The sequence below is a fragment of the Phyllosticta citribraziliensis genome, assembly GCF_038025025.1.
Source record: "Phyllosticta citribraziliensis strain CPC 17464 chromosome Unknown J3D65scaffold_2, whole genome shotgun sequence".
Classification (NCBI taxonomy): domain Eukaryota; kingdom Fungi; phylum Ascomycota; class Dothideomycetes; order Botryosphaeriales; family Phyllostictaceae; genus Phyllosticta; species Phyllosticta citribraziliensis.
The window spans coordinates 1431656-1451272 of record NW_027117339.1 but is presented as its reverse complement, the minus strand read 5'-3'; the positions used below and the strand labels follow the sequence as shown (position 1 = coordinate 1451272).

General features: G+C 55.8%; 7 protein-coding genes across 7 annotated transcripts; 3 read left to right on the top strand and 4 right to left on the bottom strand.

Annotated features, from left to right (window-relative positions):
• Positions 1-369: 369 nt before the first annotated feature.
• On the top strand, positions 370-3204 carry J3D65DRAFT_613841 (glucosamine--fructose-6-phosphate aminotransferase). The gene is made up of 4 exons (XM_066799154.1): positions 370-621; positions 687-757; positions 828-1059; positions 1131-3204. The coding sequence occupies exons 1-4, from the start codon at positions 617-619 to the stop codon at positions 2899-2901; spliced, it is 2079 nt and encodes a 692-aa protein (XP_066658743.1). The 5' UTR covers positions 370-616; the 3' UTR covers positions 2902-3204.
• Positions 3205-3535: 331 nt separating this feature from the next.
• Positions 3536-4325, top strand: J3D65DRAFT_664829 (6,7-dimethyl-8-ribityllumazine synthase; the record flags this gene model as incomplete). Its single annotated transcript, XM_066802778.1, has 3 exons — positions 3536-3578; positions 3644-3809; positions 3890-4325. The coding sequence occupies 3 exons, from the start codon at positions 3536-3538 to the stop codon at positions 4323-4325; spliced, it is 645 nt and encodes a 214-aa protein (XP_066658742.1).
• Positions 4326-5907: 1582 nt separating this feature from the next.
• On the top strand, positions 5908-9533 carry J3D65DRAFT_548080 (uncharacterized protein; the record flags this gene model as incomplete). The annotated part of the gene is made up of 3 exons (XM_066796888.1): positions 5908-6270; positions 6354-9378; positions 9430-9533. The coding sequence occupies 3 exons, from the start codon at positions 5908-5910 to the stop codon at positions 9531-9533; spliced, it is 3492 nt and encodes a 1163-aa protein (XP_066658741.1).
• A 536-nt stretch (positions 9534-10069) lies between these two features.
• On the bottom strand, positions 10070-11153 carry J3D65DRAFT_674304 (5-formyltetrahydrofolate cyclo-ligase). Its single transcript, XM_066803545.1, has one exon. It carries the CDS (start codon positions 11146-11148, stop codon positions 10309-10311), a length of 840 nt encoding a protein of 279 aa, XP_066658740.1. The 5' UTR covers positions 11149-11153; the 3' UTR covers positions 10070-10308.
• A 793-nt stretch (positions 11154-11946) lies between these two features.
• Positions 11947-13373, bottom strand: J3D65DRAFT_216018 (ubiquitin-conjugating enzyme/RWD-like protein). The gene is made up of 4 exons (XM_066794537.1): positions 13070-13373; positions 13005-13016; positions 12653-12806; positions 11947-12560 (listed from the first exon to the last, which is right to left on the bottom strand). The coding sequence occupies exons 1-4, from the start codon at positions 13097-13099 to the stop codon at positions 12286-12288; spliced, it is 471 nt and encodes a 156-aa protein (XP_066658739.1). The 5' UTR covers positions 13100-13373; the 3' UTR covers positions 11947-12285.
• Positions 13374-13654: 281 nt separating this feature from the next.
• On the bottom strand, positions 13655-15563 carry J3D65DRAFT_216042 (Peroxin 13, N-terminal region-domain-containing protein). The gene is made up of 3 exons (XM_066794538.1): positions 15381-15563; positions 14756-15265; positions 13655-14706 (listed from the first exon to the last, which is right to left on the bottom strand). The coding sequence occupies exons 1-3, from the start codon at positions 15433-15435 to the stop codon at positions 13901-13903; spliced, it is 1371 nt and encodes a 456-aa protein (XP_066658738.1). The 5' UTR covers positions 15436-15563; the 3' UTR covers positions 13655-13900.
• Positions 15564-16320: 757 nt separating this feature from the next.
• Positions 16321-17809, bottom strand: J3D65DRAFT_600194 (putative TOS1-like glycosyl hydrolase-domain-containing protein; the record flags this gene model as incomplete). Its single annotated transcript, XM_066797955.1, has 3 exons — positions 16321-16799; positions 16848-17505; positions 17555-17809. The coding sequence occupies 3 exons, from the start codon at positions 17807-17809 to the stop codon at positions 16321-16323; spliced, it is 1392 nt and encodes a 463-aa protein (XP_066658737.1).
• Between the last annotated feature and the right edge of the window lie 1808 nt (positions 17810-19617).

Here is a 19617-nt window from a genome sequence, read left to right as displayed (position 1 = left end):
CAGGCACAAGGCGAGACAATGCACGATCAGACTCAGGCACATGCTCGTGGCAGCATGCAGAGGCCATTGGTCGTAGGTCGCCGCCGTCAGGTCGTCGTCGAGGGCTATTCTTGGAAGCGTCGGTGGTGCTGCGCCCCTCTCCACACACCCATGTGCAGAGCATCCCATCGGCGGCGGCCTGCTCAGCGACTAGAGGTGGAGCGACTGGAGTAGCAGCGAGAATAAAATAAAAAATAAAATAAAATAAAAAACCGAAAAAGGGAGGGCGGGCACCCAGCGCAGGGACCCAAGGGTGCGAGTGGCTGACAAGCCAGCCTGCGAGTGGGAGCCCAGGAGACAAGCATCGTGATCCCTGACTCTCCACGTCGCTGGAAACGGGCCAAGGGGCGCTGGGGCGCGGTGTTTGGCCTATCCGTCCCTATTAAAGTATCCGCACGCCGACCACCTTTCCACCGTCCACACTCCTCTCAACCCCTCCAACCACTCTCACACCACCCTCAAAGCTTCCCCGTCGCCCTCCTCACGCTCTCCTCCCGCTCTCTCTCAAGCATTATACCCGAGCTCCCAACTCACATCTCTCACAACTCTCGTTTGTTTTCCACTCCAACAAAACACCATGTGGTATGCCTGACCTGCTCCCCCGCCGCCCTTGCCCTTCAGGAGGCTGACCTACAATCAATACACAGTGGCATCTTCGGTTACGTCAACTACTTGGTCGAGAAGGACCGCAAGTACATCCTCAACACCCTCGTCAATGGCACGTTGCCCCTCCAGAGCTACCCCTCACCCCTGCGTTCTTCAGCCCCGCGCTAACACTCTCCCCCTAGGCCTCTCTCGCCTAGAGTACCGCGGATACGACTCGGCCGGCCTTGCTGTTGACGGAGACAAGAAGAATGAGGTCTTTGCATTCAAGGAGGTTGGCAAGGTTGCCAAGCTGAAGGAGCTCATCGAAGAGTCCAAGCCCGACCTGACCAAGGTCTTTGACTCGCACGCTGGTATTGCCCACACCCGGTGGGCAACCCACGGTGTTCCCTCCCGCGTCAACTGCCACCCCCACAGGTAAGCCAATTGCTCCCCTGTCAATTGCGACGGCTATGACCAGGTAATTGACCAAGTTGCCAACCCATTAGGTCTGACCCCACCTGGGAATTCGCCGTCGTACACAATGGTATCATCACCAACTACAAGGAGCTCAAGGCGCTGCTCGAGGGCAAGGGATACAAGTTCGAGACGGAGACGGACACCGAGGCCATTGCGAAGCTGGCCAAGTACATTTACACCAGTCACCCGGACATTGACTTCCCCGTCCTTGCGAAGGCTGTCATCAAGGAGCTGCAGGGTGCCTTTGGTCTCCTGCTCAAGTCCGTTCACTTCCCCCACGAGGTGATTGCTGCCCGCAAGGGTTCGCCCCTCGTCATCGGTGTGCGGACGCAGAAGAAGATGAAGGTCGACTTTGTCGACGTCGAATTCTCCGACGCCGACGCCCTCCCTGCCGAGCTCGCCTCCCAGAACGTTGCTCTCAAGAAGTCTAACAGCCTTCTTGCTCCCCCCGACAAGTCTCTCCTACACCGCTCGCAGTCGCGTGCCTTCCTCTCCGACGACGGTGCGCCCATGCCCACCGAGTTCTTCCTGTCCTCGGACCCCTCGGCCATCGTCGAGCACACCAAGAAGGTCCTCTACCTCGAGGACGACGACATTGCCCACATCCACGAGGGTCAGCTTAACATTCACCGCCTGAACAAGGAGGACGGCGCCTCCAACGTCCGTGCCATCCAGACGCTCGAGATTGAGCTTCAGGAGATCATGAAAGGCCGCTTTGACCACTTCATGCAAAAGGAGATCTTCGAGCAGCCCGAGTCGGTTGTCAACGCCATGCGTGGTCGTCTCGACATCCCCAACAAGAGGGTCACCTTGGGTGGTCTGCGCCAGTACATCACTACCATCAGGCGCTGCAGAAGAATCATCTTCATTGCTTGCGGCACCTCGTACCACTCTTGTATGGCTGTGCGTGGTATTTTCGAGGAGCTCACCGAGATCCCCATCTCGGTCGAGCTGGCCTCGGACTTCCTTGACCGCCAGGCGCCCGTCTTCCGTGACGACACCTGCGTGTTCGTCTCCCAGTCTGGTGAGACCGCCGACTCCCTCATGGCTCTGCGTTACTGCTTGGAGCGCGGTGCCCTGACTGTCGGTATCGTCAACGTTGTTGGTTCCTCCATCTCCCTCCTCACCCACTGCGGTGTCCACATCAACGCCGGTCCCGAGATTGGTGTTGCCTCCACCAAGGCCTACACTTCCCAGTTTGTCTGTATGGTCATGTTTGCTCTGTCGCTCAGCGAAGACAGGGCATCAAAGCAGCACAGGCGCGAGGAGATTATGGAAGGCCTCGGCAAGGTCTCGGACCAGTTCCGTCAAATCCTCAAGCTCGACCAGAGCATCAAGGAGCTTTGCCAGAAGTTCAAGAACCAAAAGTCGCTTCTGCTCCTTGGACGTGGTGCGCAACACGCCACTGCGCTCGAGGGTGCCTTGAAGATCAAGGAAATCTCCTACCTTCACTGCGAGGCCGTCATGTCCGGTGAGCTCAAGCACGGTGTGCTTGCGCTTGTTGACGAGAACCTCCCCATCGTCATGATCCTGACGCGCGACGACATCTTCGCCAAGTCCCTCAACGCCTATCAACAGGTCATTGCCCGTGGCGGTCGCCCCATCATCATCTGCAACGAGAACGACGAGGAATTCCCCGCAGACAAGACGGAGAAGATCGAGGTGCCTCGCACCGTCGATGCCCTGCAGGGTCTCCTGAACGTCATTCCCCTCCAACTGATGGCCTACTGGCTGGCCGTTGGCGAGGGTCTCAACGTCGACTTCCCCAGGAACTTGGCCAAGTCCGTCACCGTCGAGTAAGCATATACCGAAGGTGGCCAAGGCGGGCCAGGATAGAGGAAAAGGCGTACGGAAAAAGCGTTTGTGAATGGTCATGCTCAGCTGGATATGGGCCCCTCGGACAGCATGGGTTTTGCTAAATTCGGATTGTATTGTACGGTTCTCTTTTTGCATTGGATTTGGAGTGGAGGAAACCATGGGGAGGCAGATACCAGGCACTTTTGAGGAAAGGGAGAAATAACGCGCCATCACAGTAGATGCGACTACTAGTAGATGAGGCCACTTGATGTAGTAATATGATCGACGAGTCTTCAAGCATGTTACTATCAGCGTCCGATCCCACGGAAAAAGAAGCTTAATAACAGCTACCTATCGATGTCATTGATGCATGTGATGGCGCAGGGCAGTCGAGAGTTGGATTGGTAAGGTAATGTAAGGCAGGGTATTTTTGGATGTCCGTGCACCCTGCACTCCACGCTGGCGGCCGCTTGCTCATCGGATGGCGGGGCTCATGCATTCGTACCTGGGCCAGGTCCTCGTTTGGTTCTCTTCTCAACACCTCTCTCATACCTCGCCATTACCACTTCTCGCATCAATTACAGCTCTCCATTACCTCCAAACCGATTGCATTCGTACTTCTGCAACCTCATCAATCATGGCACCGCTCAAGGGACCCGGCGAAGCTCGCACCTATGACGGTAAGACGTCGAACCCTTGAGAGCTCCCTCGTCTTTGATCTTTCAGCCCCTGACGTTGCCCACAGGCTCTGGATTGCGCATTGGCATCATTCATGCGAGATGGAACACCAAGGTCATCGACGCCCTCTTGGCTGGCGCAAAGAAGGAGCTGGCGGCCGCTGGCGTCAAGAGCGAGAACATAGTCATTCAAACTGTGCCTGGGAGTTATGAGCTGCCATTCGCAGTGCAGCGGTATGTCGCCGATGCTTATTCTACCACACAACAAAATATCACCACAAAATACCATGGTGACTGACTCGACCTCTCCCCAGGATGTACGCCTCTTCCCAGATCCAGGCCTCTTCATTGTCCGGCGGCGGTCTTGTCAGCGCAGCAACCGACCTTCTCGGAGCCTCTTCCTCCCAAACCGACTTGACCAACATCACCTCGATCAAGACGGACAAGGCATCGACCGCTCCCTTCGACGCCATCATCGCGATCGGCACCCTCATCAAGGGCGAGACGATGCACTTTGAATACATTGCCGATGCAGTCAGCCACGGCCTGATGCGCGTGCAGCTCGACTCCAACGTGCCAGTGGTCTTTGGGCTCTTGACCGTTCTGGACGAGACGCAAGCGCTACACAGGGCGGGCATTGCAGGCGCGAATGGCGACCAGGGTCACAACCACGGCGAGGACTGGGGCAAGGCAGCAGTGGAGCTGGGTGTGAAGAGGAGGGGCTGGGCAGAGGGCAAGTTTGAGGAGTAGAGGACAACATTGAAAAGACCAAATACATGATCTTGGATGCGGGAAGTCATGGCCAAGCTGCCATGGTTGAGCCTACGCAAGCTTCTCTATAATTGTGGTCGGTGGCATCGTAGTGGGAGCATGGAATGTCTACTCAAGAAGTGATGGTATTACAGAATTTCAAGGGTTTCTGAGAAAGACTGTCGTCGGCGTGCAATCCAACGACGCCGGAGCTCATTTGAACGGGGCATACGGGAGTCTAGTCATGACTAGCCTTCAAATCGAAGCCTTGGGGCATTGACACTGCCGTCGCTCACTGAGACTGTACACGTCCTTTGTTGTTTCATTCCGGGCCTAGCTTCCCAGAGCCAAAGGGCAAGGATTGCGCGCAAAGTCTAGCGTCGCACGCAGCAGTCCAAGAATGCTCGGCAAGTTGACGGCCACAAACGACCCATTGACTCTAAAGTCGTAGTCCCAAGGTACGCGGCTGAACACCCGGACCCGCCTTGAATGTTGGGAGCCGGAAGAATCACTGGCACCCGCGCTGGCACCGCACGGCACCAAGCGTTCACGTGAGCGCTTCCTGTTATAGACCAATGCACGTCTTAATGTCAAATATCCTCTCAAATGTCCGCCGCGATGCCAGAAGCACGACGCCGCTCGTGTAGACGGGCTTTGCGTGGGGTTTTATGGCCGAGGCTTGATGCGCAGGGTATTCAGAGGATTATCGCCGAGTGTGAGCGCGCGCGAGCTGCACCGATGTCTTTGAAGACGAGTTCATGTCGAAAGATGCGCAGACAGGCGTTTTGTAGAATCCGAGGTTGTTCGAGGTTGCGGACGTCGTGTGGTCGAGGTCTTGGGCTGGAGGAGACGGATTAGATTGCGCTGGCTGACCCAAGGGGCAGGCCGCTAGTCGCCAAAACGTTCGACCTCTCCCCGCCACGACACTCCATACCGTCCACCTCGTCTTCTCACCGTTGCTGCTCTTTGCTGCATCCTGTCGTGCCTCAGAAGAGTGCGAAACGTCCTTGTCGCTGCTGTTCCTCCGCTCAGCGCCTCCGAGGGAACCTCGAGTCAGCGATCGGCCTCTCGTGTGCATTTCGCGCTCCACCTTGCCGCGTCTCCAATCCTCGCGCTCAACCCATACTGTCCCTGCCACGCCTCGGATCCCATCCTCATCTCTATTTCCCGCTAGTACCCAAGACTTCCGACATCGCGATGGTTGCACAGTGGGCCGGTTCGTGGTGAAATGTCTCGCGCGTCAGCGGGCTTTGCGGACTTCTTCCCTAATGCGCCTTCGGTTTTGAAGCACAAGCGCAAGAAGTCTTCCCCAGATTCTCACCAGGCAGACGGAGAGACGGATCCCTCGCGATTCCCCTCCCGACTAGACGCAGACGAAAGCGCCAGCAGCCTTTCCCCGGCTGGGCGGCACAAGAACGAAAGCGCAGGTGCCAAGAGGTACCAACACCAACAACTTCAAGAAGACGATGAGGGATCGCAACAAACTGATTCTGGCGACCCACTGATTGGCGTCGGCTCGGCAAGTTCACTTTCCAGTGCCGCCTCCTCAGTCTTCAGCTCCCACAACACCAGTCGGCAGACCATGTCATATCCAGGGACGAATTCTTCCATCCACGCCCTGACACCTCTTACAAACACCGAATCCTCGCCTCCGGAAAAGTCAAGTAGTCCTAGACCTCCGAAGAGCTCATTCGAGCCAATGTCTTCGACGCACGTCTCCGCATTGAGCGCGCCGCCGCCGGCTCCCTCGCAGGATCCTGCCACAACCGAAGCGATCACGCCGGCAACCACACCTCCCCAATTCCGGAGACAAGCGAGGCCTGGCCCTGGCGAAGACAAAGGTTTCACGACCGTCTACGACCCTCAACTCGACCCAAAGCTCTCCAAAGAGGATAAACACAAGCGCAAGGCGGCTTACCGACCAATACCTCGAGATGTACGTCCGGTTGCTTTGTTCCCGCACACTTGCATAATATAATTGTGGAATATCTCTGGTCGTGTACCTGGCTAATGCTATTGATTGAGTAGGACCTCGCGGCGCCACCAGATCCTCGTCTGGCCATAGCCGGGTACACGACCGGAGCCCACAATGCTACGCGGGCGGTGAATAAGGCCAAGCTCAGGCTTGCGCCATATACCCTCAAACCGTATGCTACCGACAAGAACACAGTCGGCCCTGGTCCGTCAACGCGGATTCTTGTAACCGGCCTCGATCCTTTCACGCCAGAAACGCAAATCCGCACGTTTTTTGGCAGCTACGGAGAGATCGCAGAGTTCGACAACAAGATTGATCCCGCCACGGGGAGCTTCCTCGGCATATGTTCTATTCGTTACAGGGATAGCAAGCCGCTGCGAGGACAAGCAGTCCCTGCAGCCGCTTCAGCCAAGTCTGCAGTGGAGCAAGGAAACGGCCAAAGAATTCAGCTTCGCCAAATCAAGGTTGAGCTAGACCGCGAAGGGCGCCGTTGCAAGCGCATGGTTGATGGTGTTGTCCAGCGTACTCGGGCACGACAGCAAAAGGAAGAGGCGGCCACAGCGAAGAAGGCCTCATCTGCAACGCCCAGCACTCCAGTGGTGGTTCCGTCGTCCGAACCGCCGCCTAACGCACCCAAGGGACCTTCAGGCAAAGGCACGCGGCCACCCTTTGCAGCAGCTTATCCGGTAATGGCTCAAAAACCGATTCGACCCGAGCATGCTCTGGTCGAAAAGGAGCCCATCGTCGATTCGCTCAAACGAAAGCCATACATTTTCATTGCTCATTGCTACGTCCCTGTTTTGGGCACAACGATACCCCATCTGAAGAAGAGATTAAAAATGTACGCCTGGTCGGAGGTGCGCCTGGATAGGACAGGCTACTACATAATATTCGACCACTCCAAGCGTGGACAGGACGAGTGCCACCGCTGCTATCTCGAGTGCAACATGCAGGCACTGTTCACGTACGTCATGAACATGGAGTGCAACAAATACGGCAATCCAAACTACGTCCGCAGTCCCAGCCCGGAGCGCGTACAGGCGGAGAAGCGCCAGAAAGAGATCGAAGAGGAAATTTGGAGGGAGGAAGAGATGGATCTCGAGGAGGAGAAAAAGGAGCGTGCGGATAATTTGGATCCAGTCAGGGCCGCACGCGAGAAGCTGGAGACGGAGCTTGTGGAGCAAGTAATGAGCGACATCAAGGCTAGGATTGCTGCTCATGCGATCTACGACTTCCTCGACCCGGCTCGTCATACTCAAAAGAGAAAGGAGATGGGCGTTCGGGAACCTACGACGGCCGAGACAAAGGCTCCGGCAATGATTTTCAGCGCCGTGGACAACTTTGTCCCCAACAAGAAGTTTGGGAAGAACAAATCATTGCGCAAGAGTCTAGCACAAAACTTCGGTCACAGTCCCCGGAGTCGCAAGGGCCAAGAGGTTAATGCTTTTGCCGATGAACGACGCAGAAAACCGCCACCGAAAAGGCCTGGTCACGCTGCCTTTAGGAACTTGCATCGTCAAATGCAGAGTTTCGAGGACGAGGATTCTGATGACGAACAAAGCACATTCACCAAGGACACTGAAGAACAGGAGAGCAGATCCATCAGCCGGCTGTCTTCTGTGGCTCCAGAGGATGAAGACGATATCATTCAGCTGCGGCCATCCAAGCGTCGGAAGCTTGAGCCTTTGTGGAGCGACGACTCTGATGCGCAAGCCCGCAAACTGTTTCCTCACCTTGTCAACAAAGACCCTGGTGAGATGGCGGATGGCGAGCTCGACCAAGTCGTTCACGCATTCCCTCACACGTCAGAAATCTTCAAGCGTTGCAAAAAGGAGCTCAAATATCGCAAAATCATCCGCGAGGCCGATGCCATGTTTGCCGAAGATGAAGAAGAATCTAGAGCCGGCAGCGTGCTTCCATCAACCGAGGCAGCAACAACGCCTGACCAGTTTGACGAGGAGGCTGTCGTGGAGACGCCAGAACCAGAGGCTCAGCTTGCGAAGAAGAAGCCCGCCAAGTCAAAGAAGAAGGGCACCAAGAAACAGCAACTGGAGGATGAAGTCAAGCCCTCACCTCTCAAAACGGAGATCGAAGACGTTGCGGCTGATGAATTGGAGATTGTTGAACAGCCCCAGAAGCCAGGTCTTGTCCTTGACGAGCTTCCTCACGACCCAGTTTGGGGTGTATCCATCGACTACCCGCGACCCACGATTGAGGAGAAGCTGGACTATGTATTTGACATTGACGGATGCCAGCACACAATCAAGGATGCGGAAGATCTCAAGTTCCTTGCGGTGGCCCTAGAAAATGTCCGACAATCTTCACTAAGTGATATCAACCACTTTGCCTACAAGGAGAAACTCGTCAAGAAGCTCAACACCGGCTTCGAAGGCATCTCCTACAAGGAAGTCAAGATTGAAGATTACTACAAGCCCAACCCAACCGGTTGCGCAAGGACAGAAGGTGTCAAGAAGATTCTGGAAGCAGAAAAGTCAAAGTATCTACCTCATCGAATCCGCGTGCAGAAGGCTCGCGAAGAACGCGAAGCACTGGCCAAGAGCAATCCTGCTGCAGCTGCTGCGATGATGGCCAAGGCAGCAGCAGCAAGCAAGCCGGCCCCTGTGACAAACTCGCGGTCGACTCGCGTCAACAACCGCCGCCTGGTAAACGAGATCAGCACACAAAAGCAAGCCCTGTCCTCCGATGGTGACCAAATCTCCATACGCTTCAACCAACTGAAGAAGCGCAAAAAGCTGGTCAAGTTTGATCGGTCTGCCATTCACAACTGGGGCCTTTACGCGCAGGAAGACATATCTGCCAATGATATGATCATTGAGTACGTGGGTGAAAAGGTACGGCAAAAGGTTGCCGACATTAGAGAATACAAGTACGACAAGCAAGGTGTTGGCAGCAGCTACCTCTTCCGTATTGACGAGGACACGGTCATCGATGCCACCAAAAAGGGTGGTATCGCGAGATTCATCAACCACAGCTGCACGCCCAACTGCACGGCAAAAATTATCAAGGTGGATGGCACGAAGCGGATCGTCATCTACGCTCTGAGGGATATCAAAATGAGTACGTATCTAATCTTTCGGGTGGAGATTCATGATGCTAACTGATCTGCAGACGAGGAACTTACGTACGACTACAAGTTCGAACGTGAACTCGGCAGCGATGACCGCATCCCATGTCTCTGTGGATCAGTCAATTGCAAGGGGTTCCTCAATTAGTTCTCGATCCCCAGACGTCGTTTCAGTGCTCACTACTGCGCATCTTGCCCGACCGCCTGCTCCTCCCGTCAACAAGTTCACGGGGGTCTGTTTTGGGCCCGGCGCCCTATGGCCTAGCATCGTCCCGCTTTCTCTTTCCAACGCGCATGAACGTCCCTTTCTGCTTCACTGACTGCACCTAATTTTTTCCTTTTGATTTCCTCGATCGAAACAAAACGGGGCGGAAAACCTGCATTGGATGGGCGCATTCTCCAACGGGGCACTTGAGGAGAGAGACGACAGCGCCTCAACCACGGTAATGACTTTTCGACGGCTTCTGTTTTACATGCGCATGGCAAAGACAGGCGGCCCTCGGCCTGTTGCCTTGTTCCAGCACACATCAAGGAGGAGAGCGGAAGACGGCGATGAAAAAGAAAAAAAAGTCCTCAAGTTCATGATGACGGCGGTAAGGAAGAATCAATCCAGACGGGGTGACCTTCCATCCACGCGCCCTTTGATCCCTGACGTTGAATGGTGATTCGTGAGGGCGCGCTCTTGGACGGTCCATGCCCGTGTCTCCTGTACAAACTAGATACCGCAGCTTGCCAAAATTATGCAATGCCAAATGATGGCGGCCAGATGCATTTGTCTGGTCAGCATTTCTCGACCGTCTACCTTTTCAATAATCTTTCCTGGGCTTTTGTTACTCTTTTATCACTCTTTCTGGCTGCGTCGATCGAAGTCCTAGCTCTTCGTCCTACTGGCATGATAGACAAGATGGCCGTCGTCCATGCCCTCACCGGCGCCCTCTCAACTCCACACTCGTCTCGCACCCCTGCTCCTCCATCAACGCCCTCAACTCTCGCAGCGGCGGAATCCCCTCCACCATGCCCTCCCTCAACCTCTCCCACAGGATACCGACGACGGGCTTCTGTGGGTCCTCCACCTCGACGACCGTCGACGGCGTAACGACAAAGTCGACAACGGTATCAAACTCGTCCGGGACGAGCGTCACGTCGTCGGGCACGACCTGGCAGTCGTGCACGAGCGCGACGGCCGGCGTCGCCGCGTCCACGGCGCCCACGCTGTACAGCAGCGCCCACTCCAGGTCGAAGTAGCCGTGGCCCTTGCCGAAGCGCACGCCGGCGGTGTTGATGGCGCCGGTGCCCGTGACGAGCAGGTCGACGCGCAGCCGCGCGACGGACGACAGCGCGACGGCTCGCCCCGCGCGCTCCATGCCGTCGAGCGTCGCCGCGTACTCGACGCTCAGCCCAGCAGCGGGCATGGTGCGCGGGTCCAGCAGCCAGAACCCCCGCCTGATGCCGTACGTCGTCACCAGCACCGTCTTGCCGTCGCGCAGCGCGTCGCGCCGCAGCTGCTCCAGGCAGTTGTCGGGCGCGATGAAGACGACGCTCGCGTCGCGGTACGCGGGGAGCGCCGCCAGCCGCGCCGTCGCGCCGTCGGACCCGGCGAAGTCGGCGATGAAGCTGGAGAAGTCGAAGTCGAAGCGCGAGTCTGGGTATGCGACGGCGCGGAGCTGCTGCCAGATTCGCGCGCGGATGTCGGACTTGTGCGCTGCGATGTCTGATTGTTGTTGTGGTGGTGCTGGGGCTGGGGCTGAGGCAGATGGTGACATGGTTACGGAGTTTGGAGGGAGATGATGGTGATGATGTGGTTTTGTTAGAGTTGAAGGCTGACTGGTAAATGGTGGCGCGTGAGAGACGCGAGAGCAGGTGAGGACGAGGGTGACGAGTGATTGTCCGTTTGAAAGTAATCGGCCCGTCTCAGCATGGTTCTGAAAAGGGTAGTGTTAATGGGTTTGGCCGACGTAATGGTTGAAATTGCTCAAGTAGGGGCCAGGAGTGCATGTCCATGTGCGAGTGATTGCTCAAAAGCTGAGTACAAAGCCTCTCTCTGTGTCCGTGAGCTCAACGCTCCATGTCAAGTTTACGCATGCTTTGAATATGCATCGGGCTCGTTGGGCGTTTGTATTCAAGCACACAATATGCGGTGCTGCAGCATCTCCACCTCTCGATACTACCGTAGCCCTGGATCACTTTCTTTTCGGCCTCGCATTTCCACAATACCATCATCATGAATGAGCAATCCCTTCTTCGATCTTTCCTCGTTGCAGTCGCTTGAGTCTGCTTATTTTTCTCGACACTCCAACATGACACCGCTGACGAGACGCAAGATATGGAAGCTTTCGGGGGCGGCGATCACATCCACGCAGAGCTGTCATTAAAAGCGGAAGGAGAGGAGCAGGAATAATGAACTGAGAAAGCAAACCAGTGCTTTAATACAGTATTCTTCTCATAAGTCTATGAAAGCCATACACCGCGCCGAGAGTTAACACAGAAAGATGAGACATCTGAACTGGAGGAGAACACAAGGGGTGAGGGGGAGGGTGGCCGAGAACAGAAATAAAGGAGCACAGAATAAACAAGCTACCCTTACGAGTACAAGCTACCCTTACAAGTCCTCGTGAGGTACTAGTTATTCTGGCGATTAAGCCCGCACGGCTTCCAGTTCTCAACCGGGTCCAAAGTCGTCTGTTGCCCCGGGGTAGATATAAGCCCACCAAAATAAGAGCAGCCCAACGCCAACCAATGTTTGATAATCTTGACACGACCACAGCTCGGCCAGTTTCCGCTGAGGACGCTCGCTCGCTCGCTCGCAAGCACGCACACATCGTGCCCAGCCGTTTTTTTGAAAGATCTCGAACAACGATGCTTCTGTATATCCATCCCCCTTACACTCGATCGTCGAGCATTCACACCTTGTCGTCATGGAAGTAGAAGTTGATGTCACGCGGACGCTGCGTGTTGCGGCGCACAAAGTCGTCGTCGCCGGGCGGCCGCTCGGCCAGCGTGTTGCCGGCCAGCATGCTCTGCAGGCTCATGCACACGCTCTGCACGTTGTGCACGGGCGACCAGCCCTGCTTGTCGAGCAGGTCGAGGCAGATGATGCCGTTGCTGTAGATGTGCGGGTGTAGCGGAATGTCGATTGAGAGGGAGGGGACACGAGAGAAGACGACTTCGGGAGCTTCTGTTGGTCGTAGGGCTTGCGGTCAGCTTTCACGTCCCGGCGTCTGCGGGTTTGGGGGTCGGCTTTGTGTGGGCAGAGAGAGCGTGGCCTACCGATGGGGTATTGATTGCTGAAGCGGAACTTGAGGCGATAGGTCTGGCCGGCGTAGATGGGGTGGCTCGAATCCAGCACGGCAATGTCCATGAGCCATTCTTGAAAGTTCTCTGCTTCGACGAGTGAGATGCCGGGGGGCAGACCTTCTTGGATCTGCGCGATTTCGAAAGTCAGCTCAGGTCAAGACTCCAGCGGCATGAGCCGGCAACTTGGTGTTGTGTGGCTGGTATGTCTGTTTCCCTCGACGGCTTCATATGGAAGCAAGAGAGTCGGTCATGTAGTTGCAGCGTTGAAGCTTGGTTCGCATTGTAGTAGGCAGCAACGCGCTGGAAGTTGAGCAAGTGGACGTACTTTGGTGAGCTCCTGGATTGGGTGTTAGGGGAGAGACAGCAGGATGAGGAGAGAGGGCGACTGACCTTGGCAAGCCGTTTGGAAGCAAGCATCATGTCGGTGCGGAGCGGAAGAGCGTGTCGAACACGAGGGGAGAAAGCGAGGAAGGTCCGGGAGCCTTGGGATGGACAAGTCGAAAGGTCAGCCCAGATGAGGCCGGGACTGGCGGGATTCTTGAGCAAAGTGCGAGGAAACTGCGGAGGGAGAGGTGCACGCGGGAGCGGAGAGCAGCTGACAGAAAGGCAGCTCTCAGGACGACGGCGTGTGGGAGAGCAAAGGTTGGTGTGGAGTGGAGCTGGGGGAGGAGCTCTCAAAGCTAAATTAAGGTGCGGCAGATGCGCACTGCCCGGGCTTGACGTCCAGTAGGGCTGAGCGGTCCGTGCACTGGGGATGCAGCCGGAGCTGTTCCCTGGTGCCGTACAGCTATCATGTGCCCTTGTCCTCTAAGGTATTCCACTCCACAACTGACTGGTGGTCACTATCATCCATTACCACTTTCCTCTGAAATCGTTGCACCAAAGTTCCGCACGACCCACCGCTCCCGCATACCACTCAAACATTCTCCTTGTATCCCAGGTGCCCAGCTTGGCCAATCAAAGTCAAATTTTGATACCAGTCCCATGACAACACTCCCAATGCCTGAATGAATGGAATCCTTAGCCGTAAAGAAAAACGACCGTTAAAAGTTTTAGCTACGACGCAACCCCACTGAATAATCCGCAGCTTTACACCCAACGCCACCGATCCCATCCCAAATCCAGGAAGACGCAGTGAAATAGATGAGCCCCTTGAAAGGCATGTAATGAAACCAACGCTCTAGTCCTCCAGCAGGCAGTCAACTGTAGCCATGACTCCTCTTACGAACGGAACATGCCCTTTTGAAAACTGTCAATGCCGATATCGTTGGCCTTGCCCTGCACCACCGGAACGGCCTGCTCCTTGGCCTCGTTGGCCTTGTTTAACGTCGCCGACGTCATGGTCTGCGTGCGGCTCCCGCTCCCGCTGCTTGTCATGGTCTGCGCTCGACTGTGAACCGGGCTCCCAGCCTGACTTGCGCTCTGGATCTGTGCCGGCATCTTCCTTTGAATCGGTTCGAGATACGGGCTTGGGAGATATCCCATGCGACCGTCCCTGGCACGGCAGCGCCACCACTCGGACGGGTTCCCAAGCGGGTCCGTCTTGCTAATGATCGCAACAAGATCGCCCTTCTTGACGGACAGGTCCACCCCTTGGACGGCGCTGGCGTTGGTGTCGGGAGTAAAGTCATAGACGACGCGACAGAACTCGCATTTGCTGGGGTCAAGCTGCTCCTCGGGACCTACGAGCTGACCGTTGGCTTCAAGACGGCGGCGTTCTTCCTCCTCCTGAGACCGCGCCATGGCTTTGATGAGCTTGCCCATGAGGTAAGGCAGACCGAACACGGCAAGCATAAAGATGATGAATGGCTTCTTGGATGGGCGCGCAGGCGCAGGAGAACCGTCAGGGTTGCGACCTGTGAAAGATGCAAAGTTGGATGGCGTCAATTCCTTGGACGACGCGGGAGGAGCTCGACCAGTGAGCTTTGCGATGGCAGTCCGGAACCACCGCATCAACGTGAAAATGCCCAGGACGGATCCCAAGGTCTGCCTAAGATTGCCGAACTGTTCGGCGACGGACACCATGGCTGTTCTTTGGTCAAAGACTGAGCAACCACAACTGGAAAGATGACGTACCGAAAAATGACGAGTGTGTCGCCATGTATGTGCTTTCCAACATTTGCGCGAATCCGCCAAATGCGCCCACGATGCTCTCAATCATTTGAAACGTCGCGGCGGTGCTCTGGCTAAAGGACTGGGTCAGGCCCTGAGGGTTGTTTGGATCGCCGGGCATGCCTCCCATTCCCCCATACATGCCACCTCCTCCCATGCCACCGCCCATGCCATATCCGCCATATCCTCCACCGTACATGCCGCCGCCATACATGGAACCCATGGAGCCCATGGAGCCCATGGATCCGTAGCCACCGTATCCGCCCATGCGCGAGTACGGCGACGAGTAGGAGCTGTACGAGGAACCATAACCGTACGGACGATTCGCGTTCATGTTCATGCCAGAATGGAGGGAGGCGTTTTGGTTTACGGAAGAAGCGAGGGAGTTTGGTCGCGAGGGCAGAGCCGGCGGTTCAGAGGACGAGGCGGCATTCGCAGTAGCAGTAGCGGCAGTGACGCCGATCGATGTTGGCGCTGCGCCTGAGACGAAGTTAGTCGAGAGAAGGATGCCTTTGGACCCCGCTCTTGTTGTGGTTGTCAACGGCGAGCCGTCGCACCGCAGACAGGCGGGTGGGTGGCGGGAACGTACCGGTCGAAGTGCCTCCGGGTCCTGATCTTTCCCACGGCTTCGGAGGGGAAGCCATGTCCTCTCAACGACAAGCAGACGCGGCTGACATGCGTTTTACGACAGAGGCGTTGGAGATGGAGCAGGTGGAACGAGGGACGCACGGTGGGTGATGCGGTGATGTCAAAGACGACGTTGGTAGGGCAGGGCGGAGCGGAGGTGCCGGCGGTAGTCAAGGCCACCTCGGGCGCGGACCTACCTAGGCAAATAAGCGAGCACGAGACAGGACCCCGGCCCAGCTGTCAGTGAGTTTGCGCCATAAACTCTGCCAAAATTCAGCGAAGAATTCGAGAATCCCTTCTGTTCAGGGAACCGCCTGGGGCTGCGCGTGCACAGATATATGTCGGGTTGGAGCGAGCCACCGAGCGTGCGCGCAGACGTTGACCGTCGTTCCGTTGTCTGGACTCGGCCGGCGCGTGATGCTCGCGGCCGGAAGCCTGTGCCTCGGCTGTTGTGCTGTCTGCAGCTAACCACCACCGACTCCAGACTCACATCTCTCGTGACATCATCGCGAAAAGGCATCTAGCGTATAGCAACCTGATGCTCGAATTTGTTCACCCTCAAAAACTAACTAGCTACATCCTAGCCAGCCGAATTTGCAACCGCAGCTCTACAGTACCTACCCGCGAAAGTAGAAGAAAGAAAAAGCAAGACTGATTGGTCAGACCCGCTGTTGGGTATCCCTCGAATGCGGCTCATCGTCGTCGTGAATTGAAGGCAAAACTGCAAGCCTTGCGCCAGACGTCCCCTGCGCTGCTCAGAATGTGACCAGAGCCTTTTGAAACGCCAGCATCGCCCACCGGGTGAAAAGCCACGCGCGCCGTTCCGGTGTTCCAGCTGCCTGTGGTATGCGAGCTATAATTACAAAGAAAAAGAAAACCGACATGTTGGAGTCGTTGATTGGTCACGAGGCAACCTCGAAGACGGCCAGCTTGCCTTCGATGTTGATGTCGAATTCCTCGTCAGATCCGATGATCGAAGAGAGAAGCTCAGGCGTCAAGCTTTCTGGGGCTTCGGTGTTGGGGTCGACTACTCTGAGGACCATCTTGTCTCCGTCGAAGACAACCCAGGCAGACATCCAGCTGTCAGTGGGACGCCGAATGTAGTGAGAATCGCCGCCGCTAAAGCCGGTCTTGCCGTGAATCGTGGACTTCATGCGGTAATTGCCGGGATTCATAATCTCAAAAAAGTCAATCTCGCCACAACCGCTCAAATGGCAATTGCAGCCATACTGGTTGGTCATGACCCTCGAGTTCAGAGACCAGATGGCGGGCATGTTGTCTGCTTCGTACTTGCTCTCCATTTCCGAGACGGAGGCGTGCGAGCCAGTATCGGGCATCATGAACTCGAAGAAGAAGGCCTTGTTGACACCACCGTATCCGTCTGCGTAAATTAGCAAAAGTGTGTGGGCAAAGTTCAAGTGAGACTTACGGTAAGCTTTGTCTCCCTCCTTGTAGTAAGGGCATTCCGTGCCAATGTCTTCCGAGCAAGACTTGTCAGTCTGAATGAACATCTCTTCCATATTCTCGAGCTCGCCGTCGAAGAGGGTTGGCTCGTCGACCGCTGTCTTGCCGTCCGAACCAGCGTAAGCAATCGCATTTGCATACGACGGATGAGTCAAGAATGTGAGACCATCCTTAGTCCTCTCTTCGGAATTGTAGTAAGAGATTCTCTCCCAAACGTCGCAGTCACCAGAGGGCTCAGACTTCGTGGGGACGGATGAGGGAATGCTAGAGCTTGAGACTGGGGACGAGGTGGGACTGGCAGTTGTCGAGGTGACACTGCTGACAGGAGGGCCCGGCGCAGGGGGGCCGCCGTAGGTATTAATCCACGAGACCAATTCGCCGTCGATTTCCGCAAAAACGATGTCGCCAAGACCGCGCTTTTTCTTTTCCGCGTCATCGTGGAGGTGCTGGTGCTTGTGGCCATGATGATGATGATGATGGTGCTTGTGCGAATCCGCATCCGCATCCGCGTCCGCATCTGCGTCGGCGTGTCGCTTGCTGTTTCCGGTCTGTTGGCAGCTGATGTTGAGGCTGTAGGCTGCAAACTGGCGCAGCTTGAGGGGTCCACGAAGAATGATGGTAATCTGAAGAGAAAGTCAACATTGGTCATAATGAGAGGAAAGGGGCGCGAACCTCTTCATTGTACGGCGCAAGCGGTCCTCCGTAGGGAATGTCGATAAAATCAACGCAAGTACCCGCACCCTCAATGAGGGAGGGCGTCTGGTAGGTACCGGATCCAGAAATGTTGACGTAGCGGATCGTCTCGACAGCAGGCTCGCAGTAGTAGTTTCCAGATTCATCTTTGACGGCATCCTCGCAACCATTGCGCATGGCCCTGGCAGTGAGGACCAGCGCAAAAGGCGCTAGGAGTAAGAGGGGTGAGCGCATAGCGCCGAAATGGTGAAAAGGAGTGAGGAGACGGTCAACGGAAAGAAGAAACCGCGCAGCAAGGTAGAGGCACACTGAAAAGGTGAAGAAGAAGGAGGGAAGATGTAGGTGTCGCAAAATGGGAGATGTCGGCAGGATAGGCCTGGGCCGGAATAACTTCGGCGCGATGCCGCAGCGGGATGTAAATGAGCGAGCGACTGCGATATAGAGAAACGAACGACTGCGTGAGGGGAGAGAGAAGGGAAAGGAAGGGGAGGTGGTGGTGATTTGATATGCCGCCCAGCGAGCATTCGACCACATCAGGCCTAGCCAGGCACGGAGCACCGATCAAAGCCGCTACCCGCGCCGCCAATCACCCCGCTCCCCGCCGGCTGCCAATACCTTTGCCAACACCAACACAAGACGTACCGCGTCCACCAGTGTCTTGTGCTCCGCCACTTTTGGTTGGTCGGCCGATTGTTTCATCAAAACCTCGCTGACTCCGTACCCCTAATCTTGCTGTCACACACAGTTCTAGGGTACCTGGACACCACATCCCCTATGTGGTGCCCGCCCGGTGCCACGGCCTAGAGACGACGTGATGTCGTCCTCTCGTGCAGGAGGAAACAAGCGGTCTCCTGGACAGGACTACTATGCCATGCTCCTCGGGCTAGGCCGCGGGCTCCTTATTAATGACTTCCGCATTGGGATCGTCTTCTTCCCTATTGCATCGTGTCAGTCTGCCATGGAGAAGTAGGATTCCCGGTCTTGAATGACATCCGGATCCCTCCAACTGATGCTTACTTTGGCATCACTGCTCACGCCATCCAACGATCAATGGTTGGACCAAGAATTCCGATTGACTTGGAGGGAACGTAGTTGGATCGGGCACAGCCATGTTCCTCAATAGTTCAGCTGCCTCTTCCTCAGCCGCGTGTTGGGCGGAGTGGGCCTAGGTGGCTGGGCAATCGTTGGCAGCTCCAGTAAGCGGTTGTACTACCGCCATCATCAGGCCGGCCACCCCTGACGGCTGGCCTATACGGCTTTCAATGCGCTCCCGTAACTTGCAGACCTTGTCACGATGCAGTCACTCCAAGAACATGATTGCCTCTTTTTGGCCTGTTGTCCACTGAAGTTTGGAATGTGAATTGCCTCGTCACGCGCAAGTCAAATCGAAGCTGGCACGCATTAGCAACACCTAGTATTGACAAGGCCTGGAATACTGGGTGGACACACACGCTCATACCCAAGCTTTGCGAAGTGCTGTGCATTCCTCCATTCGTGGCGACTTTGTTCATTGCCTCGAATCAACTGCACCTCGTGAGGCGTTTTCACGGACTGGGAAGCCGACGGATATTCGCATGAGCTGAGCCCCGACAGTCTCGCAGCGATGTCTTGCGCCAATTTGCGCGGAATGGAAGATTAAGACGAAACAGTGAACATTTTGAAACTAAAAGTATGGGCGAGCGGTACAAGGCCTCCAGGAAAAACCTCTGCAGTGCAAGCCGGACATGAGTACAAGAAAAACAAACTCCAGGAACAGAGCGCCCCCGATCGTGGTTGGGAGACATTGCGGCAGCCATGGTAACGGTTCGAGAACCCTTCATCTTCCTCTTCGCAAAAGCCTAGTGATACTCGTCAGCGAGATGCGCAAAACACATGTTGCATGTCGAGTAGTGTATTGGAGGGGGGGAATTTCAGAAGTCCTTGAAGATCATCGAGGCAAGCAGTTCTTCCCGCAGGAAGATACTACAAGCCCCTAGCAGTAGAGGTGCCAGTTGACTTTTTAACGGATGTTTGCTCATCACAAAGGGGATGGTGAAGAGGAG

Coding starts and splice junctions, on each gene's coding strand:
- J3D65DRAFT_613841 (XM_066799154.1), top strand. Junction 758..827: donor CCTCAACACCCTCGTCAATG/GCACGTTGCCCC, acceptor CTCTCCCCCTAG/GCCTCTCTCGCCTAGAGTAC. Junction 1,060..1,130: donor GTCAACTGCCACCCCCACAG/GTAAGCCAATTG, acceptor CCAACCCATTAG/GTCTGACCCCACCTGGGAAT.
- J3D65DRAFT_674304 (XM_066803545.1), bottom strand. CDS start 11,148: ATGTCACCATCTGCCTCAGCCCCAGCCCCAGCACCACCACAACAACAA.
- J3D65DRAFT_216018 (XM_066794537.1), bottom strand. CDS start 13,099: ATGATGCTTGCTTCCAAACGGCTTGCCAAG. Junction 12,561..12,652: donor CAGCAATCAATACCCCATCG/GTAGGCCACGCT, acceptor TACGACCAACAG/AAGCTCCCGAAGTCGTCTTC.
- J3D65DRAFT_216042 (XM_066794538.1), bottom strand. CDS start 15,435: ATGGCTTCCCCTCCGAAGCCGTGGGAAAGATCAGGACCCGGAGGCACT. Junction 15,266..15,380: donor ACCCGGAGGCACTTCGACCG/GTACGTTCCCGC, acceptor TCTCAGGCGCAG/CGCCAACATCGATCGGCGTC. Junction 14,707..14,755: donor GACACACTCGTCATTTTTCG/GTACGTCATCTT, acceptor ACCAAAGAACAG/CCATGGTGTCCGTCGCCGAA.